A 13,418-nucleotide genomic window follows, 5' to 3' on the forward strand; every position below is an offset into this window, starting at 1 on the left:
TGGGAGAAATGTAGTAGGTTATGTTTCGTACATCTTGAATCAGATATGCTTGTGGAACATGCAGGTGAAGATATTCAGGCACTTGGTAATGTAGGAATTCAGAAAAGAGATTAGGGCTGAGTGTACAGATTGGAAGTTGAATAGTTGAACCTGGGAGTTGTTGTTGTTCATCTTTTGTTTTCAAAGAGGACCAGTGGCATCACAGGGTGATGTCTTGACTTGCTCCCCAGTTGGATTTAAGTGAGGCAGAGTGGTGCAGTCATCGGCCTCCCTCTCTTTTCCTGAGTCATCAAAGTCCAGTGGCAGAACAAAAGTTAAGACACAGGACGCAGTGGGTGACCTTTGATGCCTGACCAAGCTGTCAGCACCCCGCAGCGCCTGCTTCAGCCGCCTTCATGGCCATTGGAACAAATTGTCCTCATCCACCCATTCTCCTGGGAAAAATCTCCACATGCTTGGGGTAGACATCCCCCCAACTCACTGGTGGGTTTGAAGCCTGTGTTAATGAAATCATGAAGAGAAAGAATGTCAAGAGAGAAGAGAAAAGGACCCAGGACACCCCTAATGGACAGGAGGAAGAGGACGATCCAACAAAAGCTGTAGAAAAGGAGCTTTCCGACAGGTAGAAGGAGACCAGGCCCAAGCACTGTGAAGCCATGGAAGAAGAGGGTCAAGGAGCAAGAGTGCTTAAACAGGGTAAAAAGCTACCGAGCAGTCTGGTGGCTGAGAAATGAGAAAAGGCACTACATTTAGCAGTTGAGATCATTAGTAACTCTGTAACATGACTGGTTTTTAGAAGGTGGAATGGAATATATGTGTAATGTTAGACTTGGAGTCAAGAACACCTGAGCTCATATCCTGCCTCTGATACTTTTAGCTTTGTGAAAATTGGACAAGTCATTTAACCTCTCTGAGCCTCAGTTGATTGGTAAAAATGAGTATAATGATAACTGTTTTAACTACATGACATGCAGCAGCTAGGTGGCGCAGTGGATAGAGCACTGGCCCTGAAGTCAGGAAGACCTGAGTTTCAATCTGGCCTCTGACCAAACACTTGACACTTACTAACTGTGTGACCCTGGGCAAGTCACTTAACCCCAGTTGCCTAATTTAAAACAACAACAACACACAAATCATACATGACATGTTGTGAGGCTCAAATGATATAACCTAGTTAAAGTACTATGTGTCAGTTATTATTTTTATTAAGAAACCATTTATTATACATTTAAATGATAACGTAGTTGCTGTTATAGAAAATTCAGTTTTCAAATATCTTTCCAGCTTGTGAACCAGATGCACGAAGTTGGTTGGAGCAACACGTTGTCCTTCAGTATTGGACGGCCAGACCCTCACGTTTCTCTCATAGTTTGCATTTACACTCTAATTTATCTTCTGTGTGGTAAGACAACAAAAATAGTATTAAAAATAATAATGGAAGTAACTTTCAATTGGATAGTTCTTGTTCATCTCATTTGAATTTTAATTGAGCTGTTTTGCTGTATAAAGACAGTACTCTTCAATTTATGCTTGTTTGAATTACTTCAGTTTTGGATTCTCGTGATTTATCTTTTCAATTCAATATGTAGATTATTTTATTGGCTTACTTTACCTTGTATACCAATCAAGAAAAATATATAAAGCATGTACTATGTGCCAGGTACTATGTTAAATGCTGGGCACTGTGGTCAGAATGAATGTAAAAATGAAAGAGCAGTTGTTGCTGGTGATGATGAGGAAGGTGGGCCACTCTTCCACAATGATTTATATTAATTTATTCCAAAACCATGGGATGAGAATGAAGTTTTTTGTTTTGAAGGAAGGAAAATGCAATGAAAATAAAATGAAAGTTTTTTTAAATAGCTGAATAGTATGTATTATTATTTATTTTGGCTATAAGGAAATATAATTATTATAACTTCTGAAATGACTGAATAGCTTTTCTAAAAGTATACTTATTGGCTTATGATTATGATTCTGGGTATTATTAACATTATAATTGTCACTATATTTACTTTCTTATTGTTCACTGGTTGTTACCACTAGGTGGCTCATAAAGTATAGGAGACGTATTCAAAGTAAAAAAAAATTATTCCCACCTTATTTTGTTTTAAAAGAAACATTTTATGTTAACAACAGATGTTTATGATCTTTTTAGGGATCAACACTTGTACAGTAGTGATCCATTGTATGTACCAGATGACAGAACCTTTGTTACTGAAACACAGGTTATACGAGAAACACTTTGGTAAGACTTATTTACACTAAATACGCAAATGAGCTAAAATTTTATAGTATGAGGAGCAGGAGCTAAGACTTTCCAAAGTTACCTAGAGGAATCACCTATCTAGCTAGGGGATAAATAATAATAATAATAATAATTATAATAATAACAGGATAATAAATCCTGGGGATTTGTCTGAGACACATTAAAAGTTAGTTACTTTGTCTAAATCACAAAATTAGTAGGTGTCAGAGATGGATTTGAATTTAGTTCCTTCTTAATTCTAACCCTATATTCTACCCACTGTGCTTCACTGTCTCTATTGCACTAAATATCCAAAATAATATGGCATAAGAGAATTTATTAGTGAAAAGTTTGGAATTTAGTTTGCTAAAGGGTAATATTTTGAGGGTATTACAAATGCAAGTCAGAAGTTAGCTATTATGGCAGCTTTAAAACTCAAATCAGTTCAAAGTAGAAATATAAGAGAATGCAGGTACCTAGAAACAGAGATAATGGAAGACTAAGGTATCCAATAAACTTTGAAGAAAACATAAGCATAGTTACTTTAATTAGGTTGAGAGTAATCATATAAATTGGCATGTGACTACAGGCCTTCATATGGAAAGAAACTGAATTTCTTAAGAAATTGGACTAAATACAAGCAAAAACGGAAAATATATTTTGCAGTATTAATACCATATTACTTCAGGCTTATTGCCTTCATCAACATTTTCAGGCTTATATTAAGTTTGGGAAGAGCTAACTGGAAAAGCTTTTCACTTTATTGAGGAATAAAGTACTATAGGTGTTTCTCTTGTCAAAAGATTTTCTGATTGAAATGCTTTAATTTTTGTGGTTAAAAAACCTTGTGGGAATCAAACGTGTACATTTGATATATTTGATTTCATTTTCCAATTTAAAAAAGATTTACCTTTTTAAAACCTTGGATCCTTTTATGGGAACTTTTCAGATATTCCTGTGAAAGAACTTTTTTCTAGATTTTAAGTGTATTAACTTCTCTTTTTTACTACAGGTTACTTTCAGGGGTAAAAAAGCTTTTCATATTTCAGTTGAATGATGGGAAAGTTACTGTGAGAAATAACATTGTAGTAACTCACTTGACACATGTAAGTTATTAATAAATAAGTGTTTCCTTCCTTTTATTTGTTTAAAGTCATTTCATCCTAAGTTTTAAGAGGTTTTTATGAGCTGTGTCAACAATTAAAAATCAGAAGTGATTATTTGTTTGTTGTGACTTTATTAATTGATATAGTCTTCTGGTGCCTGAGTGTTCTGATACATAAATTGAGCATGTTGTTAAAGGAAGATAGTTTTTCTCCCTTTCTGGCTCACAGAAATGTAAGGGCAAATTATATGTTTCATGTATAGATTCAACATTTGTGTAGTAGTGGTTTTCTCTATGTGCCAGATGATAGAACAAGTTATACAGGAAACACTTTAGTAAGATCTATTTGCACTAAATTCATAAATGAGCTATAATTTATAGTAATCTTTAGGGGTAGGAAAAGTGGCTGGCACAGGGAGGGAGAGAAGAGACAAAATACCCTACTTCATTGTCTTGAATTTCTCAATCTTTCTAGTTTCAAAATTTCGCTTGAAAAATTGAGAGGATTGGACTAGATGATCTTTGAATCTCTTAAATGTAATGCTTTAAAGTCCTAGGCCTTGGTATTACCCAAAAGCTCTATGCCCTAGTAAAATTTATCACCTCTAAAACATATCCTTTAAGTTATACCTAGCTCTCTATGATGTCTGTTTTTTAAAAAGGTAAGAAATATAATTTGTTGTAATATAGCTTTATGAAATGAGTATTTTTTATATATTTTCCCTGTATGTGAAACTTGAGTATTCATTCTAGCTTTGCTTTCTTTTATAAAATATTCTGAATTTTTATTAAAATCGTACTTTAAATATTTTACATTACAGCAACTAAATTTTTATGTTGCTGGGTGGAAATTTGAGCTTTCTGGTTTTGAGGGATACTAATTTAATTATGAAATACTCTTACAGAACTGTTTAAGATCGGTGCTGGAGCAAATAGCAGCATATGGCCAAGTTGTGTTTAGACTACAGAAGTTTATTGATGAAGTAATGGGTCACAGCTCAGAAAGTATGTTACATGGAAATATTTCCACACCCAAGAAATCTACTGAACCTCCATTTAGAACCTACCAAGCTTTTATGTGGGCCTTGTATAAATATTTCATTAGTTTCAAAGAAGAACTTAGTGAGATTGAGAAGTGTGTCATTAATAAAGGTATTGTAATAATTCTTCAGTTTTGCTTATGATACTATGACTTGCAACTTTTAAATATTTTTTGGCTTTGTGATTAATATGCACATTTGAAACTTTATAAAAATTTCATGCATAGCTTTCACTTTATAATTTTAGGGGTTTTTTGTTATTTGGTTTATTTTTGCAGATACAACAGTTACTCTTTCAATAGTGGTAGACAAATTATCACCTCGACTGGTACAACTCAAGGTTCTTCACAAAGTTTTTAGCACTGGAGTGGCAGAAGTGCCACCTGATACTCGAAATGTTGTTCGAGCTTCTCACCTCCTTAACACACTTTACAAAGCCATTCTGGAATATGACAATGTTGGTGAAGCCTCTGAACAAACGGTATGTGGAACTAATGTTTAGTTTAAATCACATGAAGTTTACTAACAAAACTGTGGTTGTGGAGGTGACCCTTGATTTCCACAAGCTTTGTCAAAGAGTGCAAGCCCTTACAGATTATATTAATCTGGAAAAGTTTTGATCCCAGACTAAGTGAAGGACTATTAAGTGTGCCAAAAAAAGAATGAACTTTGCTTACATTCAGAGAAGATCATCAGAAAGTGGCCACAGGAACTCACAGAGATTGTCAACTCAAGTGGAGGATGTTATGAGCTGAATTGCTGGAGGGGTGTGCCCATATCAATAAAATTAGGAGTCTTTTGGAGAATTGAAAGAATTTAACACCTACTAGGGCTTTCAGGACACCTGAAACTATGCTATGAAATTTAAAAACATAAACATTTTTAAGCCTATATGTTTTTTTTGGAAAAAGCAGTTAGAAATTAAAAAAAATGTTTAGAGACTAAAATTTGCAAAAGTAGAAGAATTGAACATTTATTTTAGCCAAAGTTTATAAGTATAATTTTACCCATTACAGCACCTGGAGAAGGCTTTATCACAAATACATTATTCATTTAAGTTATAACTATAGGGAGATCCAAGATAAAATAAACCTATAAAGTATTTTTAAAGGTATAAATAGTTTCAGGTTTATTTTAGTTTATATTTGTATTGTCAGAGTAACCAGAATAGCTCAGGTAAAAATGGTAATTCTTTTGAAATGTATACAAGTTACAAGTAATGTTAAACATTATTAGCCTATTCAGCCTTTGCTTGTGAAAGGTTGGTTGATATTCCTTGCAGTCTAAAATACCATAACACTTATTGGTGGTGATTATGCCTTTTCTTGTTGATTTTTTTTTATTTAACTTAAAATTTTTGACTTAACGAACAGCAAAAAACAGGAACATTTAGGTTTGTAAAGAATGGAAAAGAGAATTTGTATGTTTGATTTTTAAGTGTATATTAAATTTAATACTTTTAGTAACAAAACTTTGCTTATCTATTTAACCTTCTGAACTTCCTTCTGTTCTGTTGTGTTTTTTTTTAATGTTTCATTGATACTCTCTATTTTCCCCCTTTTTTTGCGTCACTTTCACTGCCTACCACCTCCTAAGTTTGTTAGTAACTTTCAGTCAGTAAACCTTGATTAAGCACAAATTGTGTGCTGGACTGACTTGATACCTGAAGAGGGTGTATTTTCTTGTATTTTCGTTTATATTGCATATAAAACATTTGCCAACCCCAGCAGGCTAGTGTTAGACTTTAGCCTATTGAACATTACCTCCAATACTTATATGAACAAGGTTTTGTAGACTTAAGCAATTTTAAGTGGTAAGATATGTAACTAGATAGAATAAGAGTGTTCTATTTTTAAAAATCATTCATATTAAAATTGAATTATTTTAGTTATATCACTCAGATTTAGGCACTACTTAGACTAATACTTACAACTTCTATTCATCACGAATTTGTCAAGCATCTATTGCATGCCAAGCACAGGACTGGGAATAAAAAGACAAAAATGAAACAAGACTTATCTCATGATTACCTTCTGCTAGATAGGAAAACAACATATATTCAGAGAAGTAAATATAAAATGTATATATTATGATTATAATATATGAGGGCACAGCCCTAACAATAGGGAGAATCAGGACATTCCTCTCGTAAGAGATGGCACTTGAGGTGAGGCTTGGAGAGGTTTTTTTACACTTTACTCCTTTCCACACTCACTGTACTGACCAGCTGCACTGGGCAACTGGCTTTTACTCATAACCAACTATTGTGTATAGAGAACAGCAAATAGGCCAGCTTGGTTAAAACATAGAGTATGTGACAGATAGTGATGCGTAATCAGTCTGGAAAAAATGGGCTAGAGACAGATGACTGAAAGGCTTTGATGCCAAACAGAAGAGTTTGTATTTTATCATAGAGATAGTAGGGAACCACTGAAGCTTCTTCATCAGGGAAGTTATATGGTCGCTACTCTGCTTGTCTTCTTAACCTTCTGAACTTCTTCCTTGTGATATCAGTTTAGCAGCCGTGGGGAGCATAGTTTAAAGAGGGTGATGAACTCAAGGAGACTAATTAGTAAGCTCTTGCACTAGTCCAGGCAAGAGGTGATGAGGCCTTGAACTAAGATGATGGTGATGAGAGTAGAGGAAAGGCAGAGGTAGAATGGATAAGCCCTGGCAAATAATTTGATGTGGGAATTGAGTAAGTCAGGGATGACTGAGGTGAACATAAGTTACTGGAAGAATGGTGGTACCCTTAATAGAAATAGAAAATTTAGGAGGAAATTTGAATTTAGGGGGAAAGGTAATGAATTTAAGTTTGAGTCAGAGAAGTGGCATGGTGCAGTAGATATAGAGATGGTCTTAGAGTTGGCAAAGTCTATGGTCAGGTTCTCCCTCTGATAACAGATAGTCCCTGACTTTGTGTCTCTTAATTTCTCAGTTCAGTTTTCTTGAGAATAAAAGTTGTAGAATAGTTTCTGATCCACATTGGTGGTGGGAATTTCCTCCCCTCAGTTGCTAAAATGATATTCTTAAAATGTTGGTTTGACCATGTCACTCATCTTCCCCTCCTAAGAAACTCATTGATTCGCTTTTATCTCCAGGGTCAAGTATGGAATCCTTTGTTTGGCATTTATAGCCCTTCACAACCTGACTCCTTCTTACCTTTCTGATCTTCTTATACTTTGCTTCTTTGTGCACACTTACTCCAGCTCTCCTGGACTCCTTGCTTTTCTTCATACCAGATACTCCCATCTCCTGATTCCATGCTTTTCCACTGGTTGTCCCCTTAGCCTAGAATGCCCCTCCTCATTTCTGCCTCCTGGTTTCCTTCAAGACTCACCTCAAATCCCATCTAGTGCACGAGATGTTTCCTGATACTCTTCCTTCCTGGCCCCCAATTCCTTCCCTCTAAGATTACCTACCTTTAGTCTACACTAGGTATCTGGTATGTATACAGTATACTTGCATGTCCACTTCCGCATTAGAATGTGAGGGCCACAACCACAAGGACTGTTTGGACTTTCTTTGTGTTCCCATTGCTTAGCACAGTGTCTTCTGAATAGTGAGCACTTAATAAATATTTGTTAATTGGCTGAGTGACTGGCAGTAAAGTGACAGAGGGAAAAAAGATACAGGATGATAACCTGAGGAGATAGTAGAGTCAAAAGAAAGTTTTTTAAAGAATGGGGTAGATCTGAGCATGTTTATATGCATCAGGGAAGGAAGTAATAAATTAATAAAGACTGAAATTAATTAACTAATTAATAAAGTAAATTAATAAAGACTGAAAGTTAGTATGAGATAGGGGATATTCAAAAGAGCAAGTCCCTGAAGTAGACGGGAAGGGATAGAATCCAGGGCACATAAACTAGAGGGATTGGCATTGGCAAGAAGAGTTTCCTCTTTTTTTAAGATTAACAAAAGAGGAAAGAGTGGAGTCTGATGTCGAGGGAATTTGAAGTGTACAATTGGGAACAAGAAGTTCATAACGGGTAGCCACCTTTTTTTTTCCCCAGTGAAGTCTGAAACTATCATCTTGAGCTCTGAGGAAGGGAGGAGACGATTGTGTGGGTGGCCCGAAAAGAGGTTTGGAATAGATGCTGTGCAACACAGATATTGAATCAATTAGAGAAAAGTTAAAAAGATGTCCTGTAGCAGTGAGAACCTAGTTGAGATTAGGTAACATACATTTGTAATGATTCCATTGCGCAAAACTGTAACTTTCTCCACAGGTGTTCGACAGCATTCTTGTAGGTGTGGAGTAGGTAGTGGGAGCAATCTGAAATTGGAGTTTGGAAAGGAACGAGTGTAGGATAATAGGTAGCCAAGGATAGCCATGCTAAAGTGATTCCATATCAAGCATTGGAAAGTATTTCTTTTAAAATCTGTTGGCAAGAATTTGGGAAGCTCCCTGTGGTGTATTATTAATTAGGAGGATCTGTTAGATTATACTAAATGTATTCTTCAGGATGCATTTTCAGTAATACAGTGCAGCCTTATGCATTAATAGATCATCTGTTTTTCCAGTTGTCTTTAATTTTAAAAAGTCCATTTTTTTAATACATAGAGAACTCTCATACCTCATTTTCTAAAATTTCAAAGTTGATGTGGGGGGTTTTTAATGAATCTCAGTCTTTTTATTGGATCTGTGTATCATTTTGATTTTTTTATTTCACTTTAAATACAACCAGACCAGAGAAGAAACCTTGACATTTCAAAAAATCAATAGCACTTAATTTTCTTGTTGCATCATTTTTGCTATATGAATACTTTGGCTTTCAGTTGTTTCAGGAAGAAGTTAAGATAGGTAGTAATTCAGATAATGATAAAAGTTATTTTCCCTGGCAGATATTTAATAAATAAGGTTTTTTTCCCCTTTGTTTTAGTTTTCTAAGACGTCTTGCATTTTTTCCCTTGACTTTGACCTATAAAATATATCACTTTTTAAAAATGAGTTGCAGAAATGCTTAAAATTTATATTTCTTCAATGTATATCATTTTTCTGTAACTGAAAATTTCAACTACTAAATTTGATGTTATCAGGTCTCCCTCCTTTTTTCTCTTTGGGTTGAGACCGTAAGGCCATACCTGCAGACTGTGGATGAATGGATAGTACACGGTAAACTATTTGATCCTGCAAAAGAATTCATCATTCAAAGGTAAGAACAAAAGTAATCACTGTATCAGCAACCTATAATAAACTTGGTAATATTGGAAAGCTGAACAGTAATTGTTTTACTGTGTCATGATAGAGAATGATTTTCTTTCTTTTTGCTCTTTGAGGGGGCCTGTATATAATATACAGGCATATGTCATCTTATTATACTTCACTTTACTTGCTTTGAAGATATTGTGTTACAAATTGAAGGTTTGTGGCAACCTTGCTTTGAGCAATCTCTCGACACCATTTTTCTAACAGCTTGTGCTCACATCGTGTTTCTGTGTCACGTTTTGGTAATTCTTGCAGTATTTCAAACTTTCATTATTGTTACATCTGTTATGGTGATCTGTGCTCAATGATTTTTGATGGTAGTATTGTCATTGTTTTGGAGCACCATGAACTACACCCAAATAAAACAGTGAATTTAATCGATAAATGTTACGTGTGTTCTGACTCCATCAACAAGCCCTTCTCCTGTCTTTCTCCCTCTCTTCGGCCCTCCCAGTTCCCCAAGACACAACAATATTGAAATTAGGCCAGTTAATAACTCTGCAATGGCCTCAAGTGGTCAAGTGAAAGGAAGAGTCAGTGGATGTGGCAAACTTCAATGTGGTCATATTTTAAGAATTTGCCACAGCCACCCCAACCTTCAGTAACGACTGCCCTCATCAGTCAGCGGCCATCAGCATCGAAGCAAGATCCTCTAAAAGCAAAGAGATTATAACTCACTGACAGCTCAGATAATGATTGGCATTTTTTTAGCAATAAAGTATTTTTAAATTAAGGCATATACTTTTTTTTTAGACATAATACTATTGCACACTTAATAGACTGCAGTATAGTTAGTGTAAACATAACCTTTATATGCACTGAGAAACAAAAAAATTTGTGTTACCCTCTTTCTTGAGATATTTTCTTTATTGCAGTGATCTGGAGCCAAACCCACAGTATTTCCGAAGTATGCTATACTGAACCTGGAGTCAAGAAATTCCTAGGTTTAAGCCCTGTGTCTGACACTTACCAGTTCTTTGACCCTAAACAAATCACTTAATCTCTTTTTGTCTCAGTCAGTTCTCTAGGACTTGGCTGTAAAAGAGTTTGTCATCTCTGATGAGAAAGGTTCCTGTACCAAAACTTCCTCCACTGAGGAAATTACAGATCTTTGAAGTGTATGTGGATTTCATTCTTTGATGTGTTTTTGATGAGATTGAGGCAAAATAATAAAGACGTGGTCCCTGTTTTCAAGCAGTTTAAAGCTTAGAGCAGTTAGAAAGCCTCTGAGGTCCCTTCTAGCTCTATAGCTATGATCCTATGACTTACATTAGAGTTATAAATTATGTATCATGTGATACTTGAGGAAAGAAAGACTTTTTCCAACTAGAGGTTCAGGATAGGCCACATAGAGGAGAGAACATTTAATGTGGGACATAACGAATGGAGAAGATGTCAGTAGGAACAGAGTATGACAGATAGCTATTGTTAATTTGTCAGTTCTGGCTTGATTTAAACCATTCATCTGTTCAATTAGTTCCTATAGGACTGTTTTTAATTAGCCAGGCTAATTTTACTAACTCTTCTAATTCTTTTTTTTTTGTTTGTCAGGAATCAGGCTCTTAGAGGAGATTGTTATAGAAGGATGTAACACAGAAACAATGGTCTCATTATTATTAATCATCATCATCTTATTCTCATCTTTTATTTTATCTTACCTTATTTTTGAGACTGGGTCTTTCTATTTTGTCAAGGCTGGAAAAGCAGGGGCCAGTCACATAGCTGATTCCATTACTGATCAGCACAAGAGCTTTAACTGGGTCTGTTTTTCCAAACTGGGCTGGTTCACCCTCTCCCTAATATACCTCCCCCAGCCCTCCTCATTATATTACTGTTATACTTACACTTAATGGACTTAGTCTGCATCTGAGGACTCCTGAGCTCAAGTAATCCACCAGCCTCATCCTCCCCACAGTAGTGGGGATTAAAAGCATGTGCCAACATGATTGGCTTATCCTCTTCTTTTGTGATGGAGTTCAGATAGAAATGGTTCTAGGACAAGTTTGTATCCTGCTAATATTCTTTTATACTTGATGTTCTGCAGATAGTTGTACAGGTGGATAAAATAACTGCTTTTTGTAGTTCAACAAAAATATTGGGATGTGAGCATATCTTCTGTAGGCCCACTGAAAGCATGTTGAGACAACTCCCAAAGCAGACAGGGTGATAAGGATGATCTATGCCTTCTTCTCTTCCATTTGGTTGTGTTCTCTTCCACTCCATCTTTATCTTTTGAAGACCTTTCATTCCATATAGTTTGTAGATTGTGAGTATTTAATATGATGACATCTATTAAAAACATTATTAAATTTTTATGGATCACTGTTATATCTGAGAAATTTTGGACAACACTTTTGTCTGTGATAATACTCTAGTTGCAGCAAAGGATATTCTGTAGTTTGTATTTTTAGTATAGAGATTTCTTGTCTGTTAGTTTATAAAAGATAGGAAGCTTCTGGTGTAAAATTTTATTTTTATTTTTATTTATTGTTTTTTGGTGTAAAATTCTAGCTACCTGATTATTTATGTCTTGCTAGATATTCATTAGGTGCTCAGTTTCTCACAACTTATAGTAATGTATTGAACAGTTTCTACTGTTTACTTGAATAATCTGCAGTGATTAATAAGCTGTTGTTTATGTTAATACATATGGTAACGACAGATGATATAGTGTAATATATAGAGCTGGACCTGGAATCAGGGAAAGGTGGATTTAAATCCTACCTATAATATTTATTAGCAGGATTAGCAAGTCATTTAACCTCTTTGAGCAACAGGCACCTCCGTAAAATTATAAATTATTGATGGCTTGCAATCCAAATCAGTAAAAATATATGATAAAGTCATATATCTTTGGTGGGGGTTGATGTTTATATAGCACTTTTTTGTTCTATGTTCTGCTTACCTGAATCTTGATAGGGACACTGTAGGTGCTACTTTCCCCATTTTACAGATGGAAAACTTGACTTGCCCTTGGTTACTTCAGTACTTGCTACTTTTCTTCTGATGTTATTGGTTGGTGATGTGTTGTAGCCAGTTGACACCTACTGAACCTGTCCATGTATTTTGGGGGCCCCATAACTTGAGGTCCTTGGAGATTGTAGTGTTCTGTAGCTCATAGCCATATAGTAGGACCCAAATAATATTAATAAAAGGGTGAGCTTTTGTTTCAGGGAGAAGCTGGGCGTCATTAAAAGCACTGTTCAGTTTCACAAAGGTAGTCTACCTCACGCTCTACCTCACGTTCAGACTCGGGCTCAGCTTTTGAACATTTTTAATGTCTGTCTGAGATATATGTACAAATGGATAAGCTATGTATGGGTTGTTCATCCAACCATATTATTCTTCATTTGTTTGTTTTTTCTTCTGTAATTAGTTAAGCCAAACTCTGTATGTTTTTAAGAAAACTTTTCAAGATATTGGAGCATCTCATTTTGAGAATAGAACCAAAGCACAAAGTGAGAACCTTTAATATATTTACTTCTATTTTTGAGGGTGATGAGTGGGAACAGACAAAGATGTTTTCCAATTTAGTTTAGCAGTGATGTAATGAGAGAGTTTTCCCAAAAGTTATTCTTAGATGAAAACAAATTGTTTCATTTTCAAAATTGCTGTTTTTGCTAAGGGAATACATCTTAATAGATTGTCACATTTAATGTTATTCAGGTTTCTATGAAATGTATTTAACTAGATTCAGCTTGAAGTAGTCTAACTTGCCTAGGCATTGTTTCAATAGGATTAGCTAACAAATAAATTGCACTTCTTTTGGTGTGTGTGTATTAGAAATAGATTCTGTATTTTCTCAGTCTTTAA

The 13,418-nt window shown here is 35.2% G+C and overlaps 1 protein-coding gene across 3 annotated transcripts in view; it reads left to right on the plus strand.

Moving 5' to 3' along the window:
• Window positions 1–13,418, plus strand: part of TUBGCP5 (tubulin gamma complex component 5) — a 46,558-nt gene that overhangs the window by 15,152 nt on the left and 17,988 nt on the right. For all 3 annotated transcript variants that reach the window (XM_020992752.1, XM_078146311.1, XM_020992753.2), the window contains exons 7-12: window positions 1,285–1,402; window positions 2,159–2,248; window positions 3,261–3,354; window positions 4,259–4,505; window positions 4,672–4,874; window positions 9,437–9,552. In XM_020992752.1, coding sequence (XP_020848411.1) covers window positions 1,285–1,402; window positions 2,159–2,248; window positions 3,261–3,354; window positions 4,259–4,505; window positions 4,672–4,874; window positions 9,437–9,552 — 868 coding nt within the window. The remainder of the gene's footprint in view (window positions 1–1,284; window positions 1,403–2,158; window positions 2,249–3,260; window positions 3,355–4,258; window positions 4,506–4,671; window positions 4,875–9,436; window positions 9,553–13,418) is intronic.

The sequence above is a fragment of the Phascolarctos cinereus genome, unplaced genomic scaffold (genome assembly GCF_003287225.1).
Source record: "Phascolarctos cinereus isolate Bilbo 61053 unplaced genomic scaffold, phaCin_HiC Scaffold_726;HRSCAF=1367, whole genome shotgun sequence".
Taxonomy (NCBI): Eukaryota; Metazoa; Chordata; class Mammalia; order Diprotodontia; family Phascolarctidae; genus Phascolarctos; species Phascolarctos cinereus.